The 24916-nt window shown below is 36.3% G+C and overlaps 1 protein-coding gene across 5 annotated transcripts in view; it reads left to right on the top strand.

Annotated features, from left to right (window-relative positions):
• Positions 1-24916, top strand: part of LOC149943868 (band 7 protein AGAP004871-like) — an 80394-nt gene that overhangs the window by 51210 nt on the left and 4268 nt on the right. For 4 of the 5 annotated variants that reach the window (XM_090174639.1, XM_090174637.1, XM_090174638.1 and 1 more), the window contains one exon: positions 21930-22192. In XM_090174639.1, the coding sequence (XP_090030765.1) occupies positions 21930-22192 (263 nt within the window). Of the gene's footprint in view, positions 1-4265; positions 4663-21929; positions 22193-24916 lie in introns of those variants that run through there. The other variant, XM_090174640.1, reaches the window with a different exon arrangement.

Genomic DNA, 24916 nt, shown 5'->3' with positions numbered 1-24916 from the left:
GTTTCCTACAAAGTCTCTCATTCATATTATTGTATATGGTGATCTAATTGTTATTTGGATTAATTAAAAATTAAGATCTTTAAAATGAGTTCTTTTAGATTTACACATATTCATAATGATATCCTGATTAAAAAATACCCAATTTTCGGATACCATAGTAGACAGGTTAAGTCACCCTTCGAAACCGTGTAGGGATAACTTGTAGATTGTACGCGATAAATTTACATTTGCACTCGTACAAGTTTCCCCTACACGTTTCCGTAGGGTTGCTTAACCTGTCTAACGTATACGAAACGCACTCTCAGTGAAAATGTTAAATTCCGAAATCGGTCATTACTATGAGAGTCACGTAAAATATAAGCTCATGTCCTGCATTAATTTAGTAATAACAACGGACCAAACAATATTTGCTTGTATAGAAAGTAGATCATTGACGTAAACACGGGGGTCGAAACTTCCACCATCGATAATCGAAATGACTGCATTAAGCACTCACCCTATTTTTGGAGATCATCTGAATTTTATATAAACAGTCTACCCATATTAAAATTTTATCTACGTCAGTGCCACTTAAGTTAATTACTTAAATATCGCGCCGTGGATTCCATTTACTATAAAGTAAATTTGGTCTAACCAACTTGTTAAAATGGGAAAACAAAATCACGTGACTACGATATCACAGCTCAAGTTTGTTCGACTTTTGTGACGTGCTAGTATCATTACTTTTTTTTAATATAATTTTATTGAAATTATTAAGTAATATAGTTATTATATAAATTTATTAAGTAATATATTAAGTTATTGTCTAAATTTATTACGTCATATATTAAGTTATTATCTAAATTTATTAAGTTATTAAGTAATTTATTTATTAAGTTGTTAAGTAATTTATTTATTAAGTTGTTAAGTTATTTATTTATTAAGTTGTTAAGTAATTTATTTATTAAGTTATTAAGTAATTTATTTATTAATTTATTAAGTTTTAAAGTAATTTATTTATTAATTTATTAAGTTTTAAAGTAATTTATTTATTAATTTATTAAGTATTTAGCTAATTTATTTATTAATTTATTAAGTATTTAGCTAATTTATTTTTATATATTCATTAATTAATTTATTAAGTTATTACCTAATTAATTTTAATGTATTAACTATTTTATTAATGTCTAATATTATTGTAAAAATAGAAGAATTAAAAACTTTCTTTAAATATTTTCTTCTAGCACGATTAGCATCGCGAAGGAACTATGAATGTTTTCCTGGCGTCCATTTCCGTTTAAAACAATCGATGTAAAACCAGCCAATAGCTGGGGCTCCCTTTTATACTTGACTAAGAATTAGTCAATATTGCAGTCCGAGTTAACGCGAAATGATTTGAAACGTACTCAACATACTAACTCCCACTTTCTACCACTGTAGATCCGTATTTGGGTTATCTCGAATTCTCTTTTATATACGCTATGGTTTCGCGAATTCCTCAATGTTTACTGGTTTCTGAAAAATGACGCTTTGGAAATCGGTGAACTTCTGACCCTGTTGCAGTAGCTATACCTTTCGCGAGCTTACTGCAAATAGAATTTACATCTACGCTTCGTTGAAAAAGTTTAATATTAACCGTTACTGGGGCGGAGGGTTTGAAACTCCTAGCAGGTGCAATTTTGTGTTAAGTGATGTCGGGTTTTACGTGGCTGTTGCCATATGTGGCGCTCATTTCCCAGTTGTGAAATTCATATTGAGAAATACGACGAAATTACCTTTACGACAAGCATACGGTTTTCTGGTATTTTCACACGTTTTTTCGTATAATTATAATAATAATAATAATCAGCGGGGCTAATACCCTTGGCACCACCCAAGGCCCAAGTCATCTAGCCACTTTTAATGCCTTTAATTCATGTGGTCGGGTAAAATTTCTGGGAAATCAGTCCTACGAAATTTGTGAATGCCCCCTCATGATATTCCTAGAGATATTAATATAAATTGTTCGTTTCTGTTGTGCATAATGAAACAAACATTAATAGCAATTGCTCATGAACTACGCTCATTATTAAAGTAGTCCTTGGTAACACGTTTTAAATGAAACATGATCGCATTAAAGTTTCATTATTTACTGTATTCGCGACCGAAACGAGTCTAGGTGGCACCTATGATCTAGCGTTTGCTACAAACAAATTAAAAATCATAACAACGTTTTTTCTTAAATAATCTTATCAAAATATAAGCAAACGATGCAAAAATTATATTAAAAGGCGAGTATAAAGTCAAATTTAAGAATAACTATGAGGAAAAGCTAAGAGCGTGTGCTCTAGCCGCTAACTATCTAGGTTTCAATGGCGAACCAAAGGGGCGTTGGGATAGTTTTCGGTCGCAAATAGTAATAACACCGAAAATCGCGAGAAAACAGAAAAGGGTAGAATATTTGGGATTTTTTTTTTTTTTAAATATTTGTTTTCTTTTAAGAACTTTCCATATTAAGTTTATGCGAAGGAAATTTTGGGATAAAAAAATTGTTTTAGAAAAACGGAAATTCTAGGGTTTTTAAAAATCTTCAATTTGTTTTGGATTTTGTATTTAAAGGGAATATAACCTCAGGTATTTGGTGTGCAGCTCTGGCCGCTCTTGCCTTTGGCTTTAAAAAAGTTTGGCGCCACTGTAGAGGGAAACTTGAAAAATTGAAGGGGTCTTCCATAAAGATTGCCTTGCAGGTTATATTCCCTTTAAGGCTATGGGAAGGAAGTTCAGGGATTTTGGACTTTTTAAAAATCCATATAAAGTTTATGGGATGGAAATTCTAGGATTTTTGGATTTTTATAAATCAGTCATTTTCTTTTGAACTAGGATTTTTATATAAAATCTATGGAAGGGAAAATCTAAAAAATTTAGATTTTTAATACATCCTTGATTTTTTTATAAGGATTTTCCGTGTAAAGTATATGCGGGTAATTATAGGATTTTGGAATTTTTATAAATCGTAAATTTTTTCAAGGACTTTCCTTCAAAAATCGGAAATAAAAACAAAAAAATAACTGAAAATCACAGAAAATGTTACGATAATCACGTAATTCAGGCGTAAAAATTCTTCCGAAACTAAAATTTATAAAATACGTAAATTAGATTGAAAAGTAGCGGCTATGATTTTTAATATGTAATGCACCTCTGTAGAAATATTGTAACGAAAGAGGGTACAATTAAGTCACGCATAAATTAATAAACAACATTGTCATTCTTAGAAGCAATAAAATAAAAATAAAAGCTAGTATAGAAATAACTCGGTAGAGCCGCTAAATTTCACGAATAGAGAGGTTAAGCGTAGCGGGGAACGTGTAAAGTAAACAATGAAGCGTATTAAAGTTACGTCTACATTTCTACAGGTATTTTACCCCAAAAACGCGTGGGGGAACGCGTAGGGTAGACAGTCTGTGCATAATAAACTTACGTCTACAATACTTGGCGTTCTCCGTCGCATAATATAACCCTTACTGAGCGTTTTTTGGCGTGCTTAATACCTCATATTCTTTTCGTTATATACCTCATATTCTTTTCGTTATATACCTCATATTATTTTCGTTATATACCTCATATTATTTTCGTTATATACCTCATATTATTTTCGTTACATACCTCATATTGTTTTCGTTATATACCTCATATTATTTTCGTTATATACCTCATGTTATTTTCGTTATATACCTCGTGTTATTTTCGTTATATACCTCATGTTATTTTCGTTATATACCTCATATTATTTTCGTTATATACCTTATATTGTTTTCGTTTTATATCTCATATTGTTTTTGCTACAAACCTCATATTGTTTTCGCTACATACCTCCTATGGTTTTAGTTTTAAACCTCATTGTTTTCGTTAAATACCTCATATTTTTCGATACCTCATATGGTTTTCGTTATATATCTCATATTGTTTTCCTTATATACCTCATATTATTTTCGTTATATACCTCATATTATTGTCGTTATATACATCATATTGTTTTCGTTTTACATCTCATATTTTTCGATGCCTCATATTGTTTTTGTTATATGAATAAATTAGTAGGCCATCTTCGCGTTCTACATAGAGGTGTTGTACGCGTTCTTAATCCTTCTAATGAAGGTTTTTGCGTCGCGATAACCATAGAGTATACTCTATGCGATAACTGAACACAAAACGCGTCTACGTCACTCCCTCGTTTGGAACGCAGCCAAAGGGCAGCCGGCCCCCTATCGGTGAGAAAGCGAAACGCATTCTCTCACGTGGCCTGAAGCGTATCGGGAGATTTTTTGTTCGCCGAACTCCTCTCTCTTTCAAACGCTCTCTCCGTAAACATGAAGCGTTGTGTGTTTGACTAAACCACTTGCGCAAAATACGAAACCGAATTGTACGAGTAATGTTCAATCATGAGACTATCTCTGCCCTCGCGATAATGTAATCGCGTAGTTTCGTTGGTCGGTGTCAGTTTTGTCTCTCGTAGATTACAGTTTTCGGTTTGGGGAAAAAAAACTTATAAAAGTGTGTAGAGTTGTATCGAAGTTCGTCCTTATTTGTTGACATTATTGTCAATCGAGATGTCGTACACTCAAGATCCGTTGACGGAAATATCGTACCAGGGCGGCCCCAACAATGGGCGCAGCGCGAAAGAACGCACCGGATACATGATTGACCGTAAGACACTCTTCCAATATTTTCATTTTTTTCTAAATGATGTCTGTGTAAATGTTTATTCTTGTAAATATTATTCATTCTAAACGGATTCCAAGGTCAAATACAGGAAATTACTGCCGCGGTTCGATTCACACGTTTTCTTTCTATCTGCTTTAATTTAAAAAAAAAGTATTGAGGGTTTGATAGAGAGGTGAAGTGACCCCTCATAGACCTGAACGGGGGAACTTGTAGCTGAGTGTAGATTGTAGAGATAAGCTACGGATACACTCAACTACAAGTTTCCCTGGGCTACACGTTTTATAGAGTAGTAGCACTCCGTAGCTTTCAGCCATGGCCGCCATTGTGGGCGTTAATTTTTTATGAATAGGAAATGGGTGACGTCGTGTGACGTAGCACTGCCATTACTTTATAATGCTGGCTTAACCTGGCCATTACTTTATAATGCTGGCTTAACCTGGCCATTACTTTATAATGCTGGCTTAACCTGGCCATTACTTTATAATGCTGGCTTAACCTGGCCATTACTTTATAATGCTGGCTTAACCTGGCCATTACTTTATAATGCTGGCTTAACCTGACCATTATTTGGTGTTCTTTATATATTGTTATGTGATTTTTAACTAGTAACATAATTATATAATAGTTTAATGGCAGTGCTACGTCACACGACGTCACCCATGCTTTTTCCTATTCATAAAAAAATTGAGCCCACAATGGCGGCCATGACCAAAGCTACGGAGTGCTACTACTCTATATACTGATAATGGTGTAATGAAATCTATGTTATATCAGAAGTATATAAGATGCTCTTACGTAAAATTCTCAGTTTCATTTATGTTTAATGTTTTATGTAATAGGATGTTCTATAAAATACGGAAGGTCACGTGTTTGTTAGTTTTATTGAACTGTTAATATTTTTTTATTTAAACAAAAATGCAATTTTTATTCGCGACCGAAACGAGTCTAGGTGGCGTAACGGGGCTAGCTTCTCCGAGGTATCGCCCATGATCTAGCGTCTGCTACAGACAAATTTTAGAAAATCATAAGAACGTTTTTTTTTTCTTAAATAAACTTATCAAAATATAAGCAAACGATGCAAAAATTATTTAAAAATGCAAGTATCATTATTTATAAAGTCAAATTTACGAATAAGGACGAGGAAAAACTAATAGCGTCTGCTTTAGCCGCTACCTATCTAGGTTGCAATGGCGAACCAAAGGGTAGTTTTCGGTCGCGAATAGATGTTTTGGCTAGAATTTTTTTTTTAGGAAAAATCATGAGTGACGTCGTGACTACATAACTCTTCGGTTTACTCTGTCTTTCACTGGAAGTAGGCTTACTGCAATACACGTGTGCCATGCAGTCGGCCTACTTGTACTATTTACTTCTGCTAATAATATTAAATATCGGAATGTAGTAGAAAACGTTATTCGTACAGTTTGTCCTTCATGAATTTATATCATTTACACACGGATCCTGTTGCGCTCGCATACATTACCATGTTTAGATTAAATGTGTGACACTTGTCTATGTACTGAGCACCGTTTCCAGAATGACGACCCGTTTTTGTGTGAGCGCTTGCCGAAGCGTGATTATTTGTCTCGCCAGAGGCGCTTCTCTTTTGGGTATGATGTTAATTCTACGTCACTTCACAGAATCCAAAAATAGGCAACAATAATTATTTCGACTAAGTGACACACTTATGGGAACAGTTATTGACTTATAATAATACGTAAAGGTTTAAATGTGAAAGAGCCAACCAGCGTTCGATAAATTTGGTTCAATCTTTTCGTGTGATTTTATGTCGTCACTCCGAATGTGTATGACAGGTTCGATCTGAACATAAATAATTATCAGGTAGACGCGTTAGCTGAACGAGTGTAATATTACGTTAAAGGGCCAGAAAATCATTTGAAAATTAGGTCAAATCAAATTTTGGCGAAGCTTATTTAAACGATTCGGTGGCTCTTTAAAAGGAGTATGAACCTTCGTGTTTCTGGTGGATCAATGAATTCACGTTTCTGTCACCAGGTTTAGCAGAAGCGATGGATGATTGGCGCTAGTTACGTTAGAAATAAGCCTTAGTGCGAGTTAACAGGCGATTTTTTTATTTAGTTCCTATTCCCTTTAATTTATGTAAATTCACAAATGACTTTCCGATTAGACTTATTGGCTAAATTTCAAACACACACTGTGATGATGATATGTTTTAGAGGCCATTTATGTTTAAACTAAATATTGGTATTCTTCGAACTTCATAAACGAATTGGACGATCATATTTTGACTTTGAGCGATTAGTCTTCGTGTAAGGAAGGAAATTATAATTTTCTGCATGGCACGCCATCCAGGTCAAAATTAAGGAAGAAAAACTTTTGAAATTTTTTTCTGTGCTTAAATTATATTTGTTAACGCCATTCAGGTCAAAAATATTTTGAAAAAAAATTACATATTCGAAAAAAATACATATATTGGAAAAAAATACATATATTGGGGAAAAATACATATATTGGAAAAAATACATATATTGGACAAAAATATATATATATTGGAAAAAATACATATATTGGAAAAAATACATATATTGGACAAAAATATATATATATTGTAAAAAATACATATATTGGACAAAAATATATATATATTGGAAAAAAATACATATATTGGAAAAAAATTACATATATTGGAAAAAAATACATATATTGGAAAAAATATATATATATTGGTAAAAAATATATTGTACACAAATATATTGAAGGAAAAAAATTTTTGTTGAGAAAAACTATTTTGTAGAATTTTTTGCCTAAAAGGCGGGCAAACGTAATTTCGATGAGTTATTGAAATTTATGTTTTAAGTTTTTATGTGATGCCAAAGAACGATAATGTTTACCAATTTTATATTTTCCCCACAGTTTTATTTTTTATAATTTTTTATTTTAACCTGAATGGCGTGCTATATCTCTGCCGAAGTATAGAAAATTATTTAAGGATTTTCACGTTTAAAAAAAATTCTTATATAAAGTTTAAAATGAAACTGATGATGTTTTGATAGTGTTTTCCTTCAGATGTTTTCCGCGAATTTTATTTTTCCCGAGATGCAACGTGATCTGTTATTTCACTACTTACTTTACGATCCGCTCAAGAACTAACAAAAAAATCTTTGAAACCATATTTATAGCAGTTCCAATTTAGTAATTCGTTGATCTCCGAAACGCGTGATGAATATCTATGCCAGCTTCATGAATGATCAAAGGGCTGCATCCATGATCCATCTCGTGAAAATTTGGATTTTCCGTCCACTCTAGCACGCGTGTTATCGGTGCTTTTTTCTTTTAACCGGAAAAAAGTTAAGAAATTTTGGTAACGCTCCAAAATATTTCAAGCCCACCCGAATTTATTGGCCGAGTGAGCGAGGTCTACTTGGCGACTATGAGCTAGGGAAAATCCCGGTGAAATTCTGTTCCAAGGGTTTTTTCGTTAAAATCAGACGCCATCTTGGAAAATGGCGGACTCCATAATCTATAACTCTTGCAATAAGCGATTCCGAAAAAGATCGGTGGTCACATGATTTGGTTACTTTATGTTGTATGGTTAAAGTATTTGAGCGCGCGCTTTATAGTTCATTTTCAACGCGCGTGCACGATCGCGCGAGCTACAATCTACTAATAAATCAAGAGCGCGCGCCCATAAAATTAACTCTTTTGTACATGTATTTGTCGATATTATATTTCAGAATCACCTATTGTAAGCCGCTTTTGGTTAAACTTTCTGGGTTAGGTGGTCGTGGGTGGTCACATCCAGTATATTATACATATTGATTTTGTGGAAATTGTACGCCATCTTGGAAAATGGTGGACTCCATAATCTATAACACTCAGTGGCGGACTGGCCATAGAGTGAACCTGCCCGATGGCAGGTGGGCCCCACGGACCGTTCATGAAGTGGGCCCTTCAAGCATGAGCGCGTTATAGTTGTTAAAGCTGGGGCCCTTGGTCTTCTGGCAGCCCAAAATATTAGACCCAGTCCGCCACTGATAACTCTTGCAATTGTAAGCCGTTTTGTGTGAAACTTTCTGGGTTGGGTGGTCATGGGTGGTCACACCCAGTATATTATACATATTGATTTTGTTGAAAACCGTACGCCCTCTTGGAAAATGGTGGACTCCATAATTTATAACTCTTGCAATTGTAAGCCGTTTTGTGTGAAACTTTCTGGGTTGGGTGGTCGTGGGTGGTCACATCCAGTATATTATACAAATTGATTTTGTTGAAATTGTACGCCATCTTGGAAAATGGTGGATTCCATAAACTATAACTCTTGCAATTGTTAGTCGATTTGGCTAAAATTTTCTGGGTTGGGTGGCCAGAATATGGGAGGTGTTCAGAATATTATAAATGTTGAGTTTGGTCGAAATTTGGCGCCATTTTGGAAAATGGAGGATTTCATAATCTAGAACTCTTTTAATTGTAAGCCGATTTTGGTGAAACTTTCTGTATTGGGTGGTCACATACAGTATATTATACATATTGATTTTTTTTTAAATCGGACGCCATCTTGGAAAATGGTGGTCTAATAGTTGACTCGCACGCAGATTCAGTTTTTAATGTATTAGTATTTTCAAGCTTCGGTAAAAATATGAAATTGGGGCGGTACGAACGGGAATAGGCTCTTAAAATGCACATTACGACAAGCTAACTTGAAAATGATGACGCGTTTCCCCAATACGATAGTTGTTCAACTTTTATCGCTTGAACACGAAAGTGACATAGTGTGAACATAGTGAGGTAGGAGTAGTCTACTGCCGTTACGTCGTAAATCGTACAGTACAACGCGCAATCTGTTGAAATTGATTCTAAGCTTAAATTAAATAAGCATCCAACTACTACCGTGGCGCTATCCATCGGGCAATTTTGAAACTAAACCCTAATATTGTTGTGCTCTTTAGGTTATGTTCCCTTTAAAATCACATAGATCTGGTCTTATTTTAGCACAAAAATTTAAATTCAAGAATGATCCTAACATTTTATCAGAGACAATTATTGACAATCTACCAACAATCTTGTTTGACACTCGTTCATTTTAACGATAATTCTATGAGTAACCAATAGACGTCTTTCAAAATTCAAATGTTTCAATGGACCCCATTTATAAAGTTTATTATCCCCCCCCCGTAATTTACATTCGCTTGTCAGGGACGCAGAACACTTCGATGTGTCATGGACATGGACTCCTGATTTTCTACTACCAAAGCTAAATGGGTTGGACTCGACGTATACGGCGACTATAAAAGTTAGTTTAATGTGTGAAGGGTGTGATTTATAATAGTAGGTGATTAAATTTCTAAAATGCTAAATAATAAATCTGCTTAATTTTGAATGCATTATATTAATTTTAAGATTAATGGTGTTATTGGAATTGAGGGTTCAGCTTATTTACTACGACCAAGGGCGAATAAAAGATATTTATTGGCCCATGCTACTACGTAGTTTAGTGGTGGGGTCTTTCCAATTGTTACCCCTCTGTCACGAGCGTTTCTTACGTTATTATAAAGGGCCGTGCATGTGAAATTTCTTCAATTAATTTCTGGCATTTTAGTTCGACAATTCTGACCACTAGGTTATCTGGACGCTGTTGCCTAGAAAATAATGTTTCAACTTTCCAAAGTCAAGAACGACTCCGCGTAGTCTCTGCATACCCCCGCGTAGTCTCTGCATACCCCCGCGTAGTCTCTGCGTACCCCCGCGTAGTCTCTGCGTACCCCCGCGTAGTCTCTGCGTACCCCCGCGTAGTCTCTGCGTACCCCCGCGTAGTCTCTGCGTACCCCCGCGTAGTCTCTGCGTACTCCCGCGTAGTCTCTGCGTACCCCCGCGTAGTCTCTGCGTACTCCCGCGTAGTCTCTGCGTACCCCCGCGTAGTCTCTGCGTACCCCCGCGTAGTCTCTGCGTACCCCCGCGTAGTCTCTGCGTACCCCCGCGTAGTCTCTGCGTAGCCCCGCGTAGTCTCTGCGTAGCCCCGCGTAGTCTCTGCGTAGCCCCGCGTAGTCCAAGATTACGCAATCGGTGTACAAGCAAATTTGTAGTGAACAGCCCTTCGATAACCACATAAGTAGTATTTATAGTATTTTATAGAATGGTATATTTAAATGATTTTAATATAAATTGTTTGTCGCGATGGAAAAGGTTAAGTGTAACTTTCAAAACTCTGTTTTTAGGTCCAGATCAGAGAGCCAGCTTTCGTGAATCGAAAGGTAATAAGTTGTTGCGCCTTTAAAATGTATGCCCTCTTGCCGAGAAGCACGAAAAGTCAATTATTTGCGTTATTAAATTTGTGAATGCCCCCTCATGATATTCCTAGAGATATTAATATAAATTGTTCGTTTCTGTTGTGTATAATGGAACAAACATTAATAGTAATTGGTCATGAGCTACGCTCATTATTAAAGTAGCCCTCGGTAACACGTTTTAAATGAAACATGATCGCATTCAAGTTTCATTATTTACTGTATTCGCGACCGAAACGAGTCTAGGTGGCGTAACGGCGTTAGCTTCTCCGAGGTTGCGTCTAATATAGTCAAATTAAAAAGTCATAAGTACTTTTTTTCTTAATTAAACATCTCGAAATGTAAGCAAACGATGCAAAAATTATATTAAAATGCAAGTATCATAAAGTAAATTTTACGAATAACCATGAGGAAAAACTAATAACGTCTGTTACACAAAAAGTGTAAACTTTTTACCCTAAGACGTTTTATTCGCCTGTTCTCGGGGTAAGATTTACCCTGTCGGAATTTTGTTCGCTTGTTCCAGAGCTCTAAGGTTACACTTTTTACTCCTCCTCGAAAGGAGGTGTAGAGGGAGTAATCTAGCTTTGTCGTCTGCTTAATTTCGTTTCACGAAAACATGACGGGCATGTAACCTTTAACTACTCCCTTCTTACTCCAAATCGTTTTTTTCGTCAAGACAGAATTGAAGTAAAATGACGTATTATGGCTACACTTTTTAACCTGCTCAAAAAAACCAGAACAGGCGAAAAAAACCACCTATTGACGAAAACATTTTCGTTAGGCCTAATATTGTTTTTCGTCGACGCTCACTGTTTCGACGTGTTCGCCTTAGTGAAAACCATAATTAATAGCTTTCCCGTCCAGAAACAAAGTGGTCCTAGAAAACGTAATAGTTTTACCATCCAAAATCCAAGCGATCTGAAAATCTATGATGTTTGTCCCTTTCAAACACGAAGCGATCTGAGAATCTCTAATGGTTTTTCCGTTCAAAAGCCAAGCGATCTGAAAATATATAATGGTTTTTCCGTCCAAAAACCAAGCGATCTGAAAATCTATGATGTTTGTCCCTTTCAAACACGAAGCGATCTGAAAATATATAATGGTTTTTCCGTCCAAAAGCCAAGCGATCTGAAAATATATAATGGTTTTTCCGTCCAAAAACCAAGCGATCTGAAAATCTATGATGTTTGTCCCTTTCAAACACGAAGCGATCTGAAAATATATAATGGTTTTTCCGTCCAAAAGCCAAGCGATCTGAAAATATATAATGGTTTTTCCGTCCAAACACCAAGCGATATGAAAATCTCTAATGGTTTTCCCGCCCAAAAGCCAAGCAATCTGAAAATCTCTAATGGTTTTCCCGTCCAAACACCAAGCGATATGAAAATCTCTAATGGTTTTCCCGTCCAAAAGCCAAGCAATCTGAAAATCTCTAATGGTTTTCCCGTTCAAAAGCCAAGCAATCTGAAAATCTCTAATGGTTTTCCCGTCCAAAAGCCAAGCAATCTGAAAATCTCTAATGGTTTTCCCGTCCAAAAGCCAAGCAATCTGAAAATCTCTAATGGTTTTCCCGTTCAAAAGCCAAGCAATCTGAAAATCTCTAATGGTTTTCTCGTCCAAAAGCCAAGCAATCTGAAAATCTCTAATGGTTTTCCTGTTCAAACACCAAGCAATCTGAAAATCTCTAATGATTTTCCCGTCCAAAAGCCAAGTGATCTGAAAATCTCTAATGGTTTTCCCGCCCAAAAGCCAAGTGATCTGAAAATCTCTAATGATTTTCCCGTTCAAAAGCCAAGCAATCTGAAAATCTCTAATGGTTTTCCCGTTCAAAAGCCAAGTAATCTGAAAATCTTTAATGGTTTTCCCGCCCAAAAGCCAAGAAATCTGAAAATCTCTAATGATTTTCCCGTTCAAAAGCCAAGCAATCTGAAAATCTCTAATGGTTTTCCCGTTCAAAAGCCAAGTAATCTGAAAATCTCTAATGATTTTCCCGTTCAAAAGCCAAGCAATCTGAAAATCTCTAATGGTTTTCCCGTTCAAAAGCCAAGTAATCTGAAAATCTCTAATGGTTTTCCCGTTCAAAAGCCAAGCAATCTGAAAATCTCTAATGGTTTTCCCGTTCAAAAGCCAAGCAATCTGAAAATCTGTAATGGTATTCCCGTCCAAAAGCCAAGCAATCTGAAAATCTGTAATGGTTTTCCCGTCCAAAAGCCAAGCAATCTGAAAATCTGTAATGGTTTTCCCGTTCAAACACCAAGCAATCTGAAAATCTGTAATGGTTTTCCCGTTCAAACACCAAGCAATCTGAAAATCTCTAATGGTTTTCCCGTCCAAAAGCCAAGCGATCTGAAAATCTCTAATGATTTTCCCGTCCAAAAGCCAAGCGATCTGAAAATCTAATGGTTTTATAGTTCACAATTTTTTAGATGATTTTTAAAAGACATTTCCTCGAAAAGTTTTGTGAGTAAAGGCTGGTTTTCACTAGGGCAAAAACGCCACAACGGTGACAGTCGACGCCAAAATATTGCACTAGGCCTAACGGGAATTTTTCACGTCGACGTTCACCGTCGTGGCTTTTTTGCCCTTGTGAAAACCAGCCTTAAAAAGATTACGCCAATAAAAGTAAAAATGTCAATTTTGACTATTTATTTTGGCGTTATCGCAGTATTGCCAATTATTAGTAATTACAATAATTTGAAACCGAGATGTAAAAATAAATGGACTTCGTTTCGCTTTCTAAATTAGCTCCACCCGAAACATGTCTCATTCATTTGGTATATTATAATATAATACAATATTTTCATTTGTGGAAGAAATGCAATATTCATGAGACGGTTTCAGCCTCTTTTCGATACTTTCATTATTCAAATGAGATTACCGGTTTCGATTTGCTACTGATACAACGAATGCAAAATAAAGTTTTTCCTGCCTTTCACTTCGTTACATTTCGCCTTAAATAACTCTTAATAGTTCCGAATAAACAAACAGGATTTAGACTTGGCGTCGAATTTCTTTTACGTTTGGCCTAACTAGCTCCCCCGAGACGGCTAAACGGAATATTTTGTTTATTGATTATTGATTTTTCGTGAAGATTGCCACAGGGGGTTTGATATGGAACGGAAGCCGATTTCATACCCTATATTCAAACTGTCATCTAAGAACGCTAATGGTCAGGGACTGAATGCTTCGTTTATGAGGCTCACGTCCGAAAGGGTTCAATAGAATCTTGCGGGAATGTAGGTTATATTTAACCGAAAGTTTAAACTACAATTTTACTCAAATTTATAAATAGCCTGTTATTACAAACAATTTCGATTTTTTGAACGTGGTGTTCATTCGAAATATGGAAACATTCGGAGTCCCCTCAAATGTCGAATTACCTCATTTTGTGATAATGTTAGTTGAATTTGGACTTCAGATTCAGATTCGCCATCATGTTTAGGTCTGAGATGTGAATTGGCTTTGGCTTAAGTCAATTAGACTCAAATATATTCGAATAAAACTGAATTTAAAAATTGAAAATACAAAATTACTCAAGAATCTTCGAAACTTTTTAATTACATTAAACTTTGGGAATCTTGGTTTCTTTGGAGAATTAATGATAAAATAATTAAATTCTGTCTTTTCCCTGGGCAATAATGGTTGTTTTTATGTTTTAAAGATTCATTAATAATCAATAGTTTGTTGAAGATTAAATATTGAAATAATATTCTTGTTAATTATATTGCTAACCTCCTTTCCCCAAAATTAAATATTTTGACCTCGCTATTTGATTTACGCATAATTCCAAAAGCCACTTAATTGATGACACAATAAGGTCACGATATAAATATTATATCCCCGTTAATTGTTCCGACCTTCGAGTGGACAGTGTCCGGTGGCATGCGGCAGATTATCTGGGTTCTGACCTATTTAGTGCAGCAGTTTGTGCTCTACCGTTCCCTCTAACTTTTCACTTGGATATGGGACAAACTTTGTTTATCGTATGTGAAACGATAAATATGGTCAACGTCGAAAAGTGTGTCAGCTTCTCTTCATATGTAGGTTACGAAGCAAAGCGCTTAGACTGTTATTTTTTTGTAGACGATAATACGAGCTATATTTTTATATATTTAGGGCTATTCTATAAACATGTTACTTTTATATCTTCCCTGGAATCGTGAGTGTTTGATAAAAATTCAGGGAGGCTGGTTCACCGCTAGATGTAGCAGCTTTCTTTAGGTCAACGTTTCCGTCTGCAACGTCGTCTGTACGAACTGTTTATGAACAGGCAGTAGAAAACAAAGATTACAGGATTTCCTTACATCTAAACAATTTTTTCGCTATCCAACATTATCGCATCGACTATTTTCTTCTTTAGAACACGCGAGACTGTAATTGTTTGTTGGGCGGAGGTGACAATGTTTCCGATGTAACCATTTAGTCATCATTGAAAACTTAATTTTCAAGTTTGTTTCTAGGAAGTGCACTGTTTCCGATATAATAGTGAAAGAGTATTTGCTAACAATTTATGAAAAAATTAGATAACTTCCTTGCTAAGCCCTTTCGTTTTCTTGTGTCTAGCTTAAGTAGCCTACCAATCTTTCAAGTTGAATATTTGCACAATAAAGGAGATAAAGTATACAATGGTTTGATTAAAAATTTAATCGATAAAACCGGAAAGTGTCTCGCTAATACAGTATATTTCACATAGCAAATTGCTTTGCAGGCCTGCCAGATAAGTGAGCGGCCCTGGTTAACAAAAAACTCAATTTCCAATTCATTCTGAAAATGGACCAGCATTCCGAGAACCGTCTATTAAAATAATTGTTGTAAAAACTTTGATAGGCGCTGTTTGTGAGTCGATAGTTTAAGCATTTAATCATTCAAAACGTTTCCTTTCAAAGTTTTCCTTAAGCAAATAGCGACGACAATTGGCTTTTCAAAACATGCGGGAAAGCCCGTTAATGGACTTGTGACTGTCTAGACCGTTCTATACCATCCGAGCCCAACCTAGGGTTACTGGATAAATTCGCTAATATAAGCAGAACCGGCCAAATATTTCACAAAGACTATTCGACCATTTTTTTGGGACTAGCAAATCTCTACAGGGTGTTTCAAAAGGTTGTACAGATATTTGAAGGAGTTGTAGGGGGTGAGTTGAGAAGTATGCCTGTTTTTTCCTATTTTCCTACGATGAGTTAAAAGAGCGCCAGAGAGCTTCAGAGTGTGGCCTACTAGCCCCTGGAAGTAGGCTGCAACAAGCGCAAAAACAAGCAGCAGGGACTTTAAATACAGTTTAAGTTTACTTTTTTACGCTGGTTACCTCGATTTGTTTACAAAGTCCCTTTTCACCTATCACACGAACCCAAACCTTAATGTTTGCATTTCCCTGCTGCTTGGTTTGGCGCTTGTTGCAGCCTATTTATTTAAATTCCGAACTTATTTATCGGTATTTATGTAAATTCCGAACTTATTTATCGGTATTTATGGAAATGCCGAACTTATTTATCGGTATTTATGGAAATGCCGAACTTATTTATCGGTATTTATGGAAATGCCGAACTTATTTATCGGTATTTATGGAAATGCCGAACTTATTTATCGGTATTTATGGAAATGCCGAACTTATTTATCGGTATTTATGGAAATGCCGAACTTATTTATCGGTATTTATGGAAATGCCGCACTTATTTATCGGTATTTATGGAAATGCCGAACTTATTTATCGGTATTTATGGAAATGTCGAACTTATTTATCGGTATTTATGGAAATGGCGAACTTTTTTATCGGTATTTATGGAAATGCCGAACTTATTTATCGGTATTTATGAAAATGCCGAGCTTATTTATCGGTATTTATGAAAATGCCGAACTTATTTATCGGTATTTACCCGTGGTATACGCAATATTTAATTATTAGAGTGGAGATATTTGGACAGCAGACAGAAATTCGTTATAAACACGTATTATCTGCTTCGTAATTAATTAATTGCAACAATACCAAGCCCAAAACATGTTGTAGATTTGGTTTCCATTGAATAACAAGAGTAGATGTATATTAATCTGGCAACACCTTATCTCGAGATTTTCCTGTTCATTTTATTACGTTTACTTGTAATTATAAAGATTAATTAGACGACAATAATTTTGAAAGGAAAACAAAACTAACCATGTTTCATTGTACAATAAAAATGAACGCTACCGGTCACCTAGTTTTCTCGAATATTTAATTTTCCCGAATATTGACTGAACACCGTAAAAGCGCTCTGCTGCAAAAATCTGAGCAATTAGCGTATGAACCTCCCATTGAACATTAAAAATGAATAGTTCCGATCTCCGAGTCGTCCCAAATATTTAAATTCCGCGAATATTGACAGAAATCCTGGTACGAAACTCGACGCAATTAGCATTTAATCGTTTCAAACCGGGTGTAGCGTCGGGACTATTAAGTCGGAGTACGCGTCGTGGACGGAATCGACCCGTCTAACTATTATGATTAGTGTCGAGTTAGTCCAAACAGCGTCCGGTTCTTTTTGTCTTGGTAACGCGACTCCGAAGTCGGCGTTGACATCGAGCGGGGCACTGCTGCAGTCTCGAGGGACGCTCTTCGTTTCGTATCGTAATAGCTGTCCATGTCACCTACCGAGAACTCATCAAGCGACTGTCCTTGGAAGATATGGATTAGATGAGCAACATGGTGTGATTCGAGAAAGACGTTTCTTTAAACTGGCCATTTTCGGAAAACTCGTTGGCTTTCGAAAGTTTTAGTAGAATGTCCGATACTCACATCCCCGGATATTTGGAGTCGGATTCCGGAGTTTTTCCGGACTCGCAAGCTCCCGTTGAGAACGTCGAGGTCTTGGATTTGGGGAAAAATCAGAACCAGCAAGCGGAGAGGAAGAAAACCATTAAGATTTTCCCTCTTGACGCCGATGTCGAGAAGCGAAGCTTTAGCGTCAAGAGCAAGACCTTCTTCAGGGATTTGTTTAACAGTTCGGTAACTTTTTGCTCTCAAGTGCCGAAAAAGTGGAACAATTTAATTTTTAGAATTAGCTACCGCGAAAAACCCGACGAATAATAAGAGAAGCGTCGAAGTCCTACAACTTGTAACTAAAACTAATCTATTTGCCAAAAATTTCTATCTATCTTTAGACGTCTACTGACTTTTTTTGGTGTTACGTTCCTCCCTTTCGATATAGTTTCGTTGTTTAGGGTTTCGCGTCATTGGGACCAACGAAGTAAGTGGCGTCAGACTGATTGCTGAATGACGTTGTGGCTCCCGGAAGACATTTAAGAATAGCGTCATATTTGACCGTGAGTTGATCTCTTTCGGTGTTTTTTTTTTTTTTTTTTTGTTTGGAGCCGCGATGTCACGGATACGATCAGACTGAATCCCCGCTGCGGGCACTGCGATTATGGCGAGGAATTATTTAATCTTATAGACTTCAGGAGTCGCAACGTCTGAATTAAGCTTTGTACACTTTTTCTTATTGCAAATTTCACTCTTTATATACCGGGTGTTTCCAAAAAGTATGCGTTCTTTGGGTCAAAAATGTCTAATGAACGTGGGTCCGAAAGTGCTTCGTTTCAGAGATATGGGTCCCAAAAATCTACCCTAAAAATTGGTACTCAGCCTTCAAATTGGCCAACGATATTCTTCCTTGACTTAAAAACAAGTTGCAAAAGTTCTTTAATTTCTCACTTCACCCAGACCCGTCTTAAGACCTTTTGGGGCCCTGGGCTAAATTATTTCTTAAGACCTTTTTGATCGCCAACGGTCAGCCTTTGTATGTCCGTTGTCTAAATTCAATTACACAATAATCAAACCAAAACTTTTAATTTCAAAAGTATAACATAGGCCTACTGAAAATAAGGTTTTTACTGACAGTGACTCTGTTAGGTTTTAGAAATTGTTGGTACCGTAGGATACGCGTTGTGGCGATTAGTCAAATTACTTTAGACGTAACTAAAAGATAGGTAATATTAAATTAGCATAAATAATATTTAACCAACTAAACCCTTATCCCTAGAGTAGAGACTGTATGGCAGGCCTTTCCGGGACCCTAAAACTGGCTGGGGGCCCTGGGCTGTAGCCCATTGAGCCCATGCCTTAAGACGGCCCTGAGTTCACCGATAAAAAAACAACTGAGGATTTCATACTAGAGTTGTTAATTTTCCGGAAAAATTTCTAGAACATTTTCCGGAAAAATAAATGCGGAAAAATTTCCGGAAAATTGACCGAATTGCGGAAAAAAATTTAAACATAAATAACTTTTGAAGGGTTTTTAATGTTTTTATCTTTTTATCGATATAAAATGTCTAATAACAGTAAACATACTACATTAATAGTGTTACATTATTTAGTTTTACAGATTCGAAAAAATGAGGCGAAAATGCTGCTTTATTTAAATTTGCAAACAATATATTAGACTAATTATGGAATTCAAACTTTTTTTTAATTTGTTTTGGAAAAATGCGGAATATTTTCCGGAAAAAAGGCCTCGGTCATTTTCCGACTTAAAACACTATTTTATACAAACAATTTGGTTCAATGAAGAATATCGTTCGTCAGATTTAAGGCTATGTTACTGTGTACCACGGCTATGAACTGCATTGCAAAGTGTGATAAAATACACGAAAAAGTAGAATAGTCTATAATGAAAAAGGATAAAAAAGCTAAACCCTAATAAAAAATTTGAAGAAATTTAAAAACTTAATTACATATAGTTCACGAATCTCTTATTTTATTTTATTTTTCACTCGAAGATATATTTAGTCCGTGATTCGCGTTTTTATGTTTTCTCGAAGACCTATTGGTACGAGCTATATGTAAGTTTTTGAATTACTTCAAATTTGTTTAGGGTTTAGATTTTTTATCCTTTTTCATTATGGACTAATCTACTTTTACGCGTGTTTTAACACTCGTAAGGCTCTGTACCCGTGTTTAGTTTAGGGTTTTGGGAGCTCATGTTTAAAGTGTTTCGTTTCAGGGATGTATTTGACTAATAATTACCCTAGAGTTTACTACATACTCACGGAAACACCCTGTATAGTTGACGATTTATTTCGCTGCAATCTAATAGCGCGAGATTTTGAAAACTTACGTTTACCGTGACTTAATTCAGCCGCTAGAAACGTCTGTTTTCATTTTTAATTAAGTTTTAGATAATTCTCAATTCGTTTTAGGAAAACTGAATTGTTAATGTAATTATATTTTACACGTTTCATAAACTAATTATGGAAAAATGTGCATTTATTTTTACAGCCGTTTCGTAGCGTTTGGTTAGCCTTTAAAATGAAAATACTTCATGGTCTTAAAACATTTATTTAAAAGTTTTAATGCAATTTTAAAACTTTAAATTAAAATATTTTAATACCATAAATTTAATTATATTGTAACTCTGACCATGGAGCTCTTCGGGGTCCCCTTTCCCTAAAAACTTGTAGAGGTTAATGGTAATAGTAAGTGTAGGTAGTTGTTGACTCGCGTGGCACGAAGGGCTTGCCACCACCCTCCTACGCATTGTAACCCCCGGCCACCTGAATTAATGGCTTTAAAAGTGGCTTGATGACTTAGGCCTAAGGTGGGGCCTTGGGTATTAGCGTAGCTGATTTATATTAAAAACAATTTAATTTTTAAAGCCCAGTTCACACTATACAATTAATTGGGCCACTTAATTGAAACCAACTAATTGTACGCAAGAAAATTGAATAGTGTGAACTGAAAAATTGTAACCATTGTTCCAACTTTTTCTGTTCACACTGTACAATTTTCTTGCTTACAATTAGTTGGTTTCAATTAAGTGTCCCAATTAATTGTATAGTGTGAACTGGGCTTTAGACTAATCATACATATTCATATAAAAGTTCATTGCCACTTACTGAGCAATAGGCGATATTATAAAGTCAGATATGCTTGCTTAACTTGTTAAAATGGGATAACGAAATAGTACAGTTAAAGCCTACGGATGAATTCATAGGCTCTTTGGTGGGAAAGCTAATGGAAGCAGAGTGGAAGGTGGCCTTTCCCATCAAAACAAGAAGGCCACGGAACTTTATTATATCGCCTATTCTTATGGTACGCAACCAGCTAAACGCGTCCAACATAAAGCCCCATTTTCATGCTCGCTGGTAGCGGATCAAAATCGTCAAAATTCGTTTCCGCCACTCGCAAGCGTGAAAATAAAGCTAAAATATCTGTTTGAAACAGATCGACGCGGAAAGTGAAAAAGTGTCGTTTTTTACCCGCTACCAGCGAGCATGAAAATGGGGCTTAATGTTTGTTTTCCACTGGCACGCGCAACGACGCGTTTCTCAGCTTTGAAAAGTTCAAACGTTTTTACGCGCGTAAGAAAACAAGCTTTATTATTTTTCAGGCTAGTGGAATCTAAGCATATAGTCGATTCCATACTTAAACTCCGCGTTTTTTACTAGCGAACTTGAAAGTGTGGCTTGTATGTAAAAAAATTAAGAAATTAAGAAGAATTACACTTGTTTAACCTGTTGCGCTTAATCTTAAGTTTAAGTTTGTTGCGCTTAATGTTAAGTTTAAATTTGTTGTGCTTAATCTTAAGTTTAAGTTTCAACTAAAAATCCTTTGTAATAAAGAACTGCATTTGAAGCAGTTACCATTCCCACCCCAATCCCGGTGGAACAATATTAATTCCCATCGCATTTCCATTTAAATATTTATCTTCTACCATTCCCATTATATTTTCCAATTCCCCCGTTCCAGAAATTTACCATTCGCGATTTAAAGTATCGCGAGCGATTTGAAAATTCATTCCAATCATTTGAACACTCAACATTACCATTTCCACCCATTCCCTAAAAATGAACTCCCATTCTCGCGGTATTCCCTCGGTTACCGTGGAAAATTTGTAAGAAACCGTTACTATTTTGAAACCACCAAAGTTGATTATTTTTTTGCGTCATTCGTCAAAGTTGGAGAATGTGCTAATTCATGTGTGTTTTTTTATCTTTGTCTCCTTTTCTCGGGTGTAGTTTCGGGCGCCAACGAAGGTCCAGGAGTGTGCGCGTACATTCTGACGACGATTTCAGTCCTGTTTATCCTCGTGACAGCGCCCGTGTCTCTGTTCTTCTGCATCAAAGTGGTCCAGGAGTACGAGAGAGCCGTCATCTTCAGACTTGGCAGGCTGCTCAGAGGTGGCGCCAAGGGACCCGGCATCTTTTTCATCATTCCATGCATTGACACCTACTGTAAAGTTGATCTGCGAACCGTCTCCTTCGACGTTCCCCCACAGGAGGTAAATGATTACTGTTGCGACCAGCGAGAAGACGCGGGGCGATAGGGCGCTGCGACCAGCGAGAAGACGCGGGGCGATAGGAGGCTGCGACCAGCGAGAAGACGCGGGGCGATAGGAGGCTGCGACCAGCGAGAAGACGCGGGGCGATAGGAGGCTGCGACCAGCGAGAAGACGCGGGGCGATAGGAGGCTGCGACCAGCGAGAAGACGCGGGGCGATAGGAGGCTGCGACCAGCGAGAAGACGCGGGGCGATAGGAGGCTGCGACCAGCGAGAAGACGCGGGGCGATAGGAGGCTGCGACCAGCGAGAAGACGCGGGGCGATAGGAGGCTGCGACCAGCGAGAAGACGCGGGGCGATAGGAGGCTGCGACCAGCGAGAAGACGCGGGGCGATAGGGCGCTGCGACCAGCGAGGATAAATTTTCTTATACCGGTATCGGCCGATATTGGTGAATCCCTATAAATGTATTATTTTTTTTAAACTGACGTATGACTAATAACCACAGACAGGTACACAGAATTAATATATTTACTATAAAAGACAGATGGCTCTCGCGAGAGTTAAGACCTGGCTGGAGTAGATTCCTTTCCACGTACTATTTTATTTTTAATTGTTTCCTCTTGCACTCCTCTAGAGGGATTCCATAAACTATATCCGAAGAAACTTCCACTTTTAACCTTATTAAAATATTAATATATCGGTAATTTTATTCCTAAAAATATCCCACAATTTTTATCTAATCATAAACGTATATTTTTGAAAGGGTACTTCGCTTAGGACAATATTTAACGAAGTTTATGTATTCTATGGTTCTAAAATGGATCGCTTTCATTAGCTAGTCGATGTCAGCGTTTGAAGCGGTATTCGCGAACATGTTAGCGACTAACCACAGAATGAATACAACTATCCCGCCAATCAATGAAGCGTCTTTCCGTTATATTTTCAGTAAATTGATCTTGTTTGAATTTATCAAGAACTTATTTTTTGGTACTGAGAACGTTTGAGTCGACTCGTTTGCAGAACCAACTACTACTTAGGACAGATTAACTTTTTTTTAAATGATAGTGGCAATGGATAAACGTGACACGGCTTGGAATAGCTAACGCTTAAGTTTCCACTTCATGGAGTCATAAGAAACATAATGACAATAAGTATGATACTTGTATACTTATTCTTGTTTCTTTTCAACATTTTTCTTCGCCACTGATTAGTATAGTAGGAAGATTAGCAATTTCATACATCCGGAAATTTAATCATCTAGGAGGCTTTAATTTACATAGAGCTAGAGTACCGAAAGTCAGTAGGTGAAAATTTGGTTTAGTGCTCGGCATTCGATTAATTTTTATCCATGAATAAAATAAGGTCGGCGAGATTTAAATAATATTTATTTAAATAACCAATAGTTGAATAAAAATTGTAAAATGTTTAAATAATCGAAAGTGAATAAGCCTATTATTTAAATAAAACAAACAATTATTTAAATAAATACCACTTTTATTCAAATAAATGCTTGGTTGCGTAAAAAACATAATTAAATAAGTTAAAATGATATTCTTTTTACCAACGTTTTTTAAATAAATCGGAAAATTTGTGGATAATGAATAAACAATTCCGAGCACTAATTTGGTTATCCCCTTCTAATGAAGACCCACTACTCCTACGTCAAAACGTCATTTGCTACGACATCTTCCGTCCCATTGTTCCAAGGTTAAGGGAAGACCACGGAACAGTCAACGTTATGAGGTAGAGGAAGTAAGCCTTCACAAGATAGGGTAAGGCAATTTTCAGCATAAGATAAAAACCACAAACTTCAATTATTACGTAATTAAACTTTTTAATAAATCATCAGTCGTGCTGTACTTTTAATTGTTTTTAATTAAAATATTTTTATTGCGTAAAGCAGTCTGTTGGTTTTATCTTATATTGAAGTAGCCAATTGAAATTTCCAACCACTGACTTTCATAATCGATCTATTTTATTGGTCAGCCAATTCGATGTCGACCAACTCCTCAAAAAACGTGTACAGATCTCAGAATTGAAAAATATTAGCTCCCTCTAGAGACAAAGCGTTTCTGAATGTAAATTTTATGTTCCAATTCAATATGTTTGCTAAAGTAAGCGTTTAGTTTTCATTTTGAAAAAGTTTTAAATTGCTCAAAAATAATTAATCACTTGCTGGTGCTATTTAGATATGGCTTGCGTCACTTTGAAGGAAGGATGTAGTGGATTATTTACGGCTATTACGTTACTTATGGTATAAGTAAATTAAAAATTTTAGTTAAAAAAAGCGTGGTAGGCGGTTACACAGTTTAAACCCGCACTATACAGGGTGTTTCAAAAGGTTATGCAAAAGTTTTAAGGATCTGTAGGGGGTGAGTTGAGAAGTATGCCTGTTTTTCCCCATTTTCCTAAAATTAGTTAAAAGAGCGCCAGAGAGCTTGAAAGTGTGGCCTATTAGGCCCTGGAAGAAGGCTGCAACAAGCGCCAAACCAAGCAGCAGGGAAATATGATTTCAGGGGAACTATGAATTTGCGAATTAAGATAAATAAAAAAAAATGCATATCCGCCAGTTCTTCCGAAGTGAACTCTATTGTTGCAGTGACGGGAAATCACGGTCCATCAGGACTTTAAATACTGTTTAAGTTTACTTTTTTACGCTGGTTACCTTGATTTGTTTACAAAGTCCTTTTTTACCAATCACACGAATCCAAACCTTAATATTCG

Source organism: Leiobunum rupestre, chromosome 5 (genome assembly GCF_980474605.1).
Source record: "Leiobunum rupestre chromosome 5, qqLeiRupe1.1.hap1, whole genome shotgun sequence".
Lineage (NCBI taxonomy): Eukaryota > Metazoa > Arthropoda > Arachnida > Opiliones > Sclerosomatidae > Leiobunum > Leiobunum rupestre.
The sequence above is the reverse complement of the archived record's forward strand: the minus strand, read 5'-3'. Positions and strand labels throughout refer to the sequence as shown.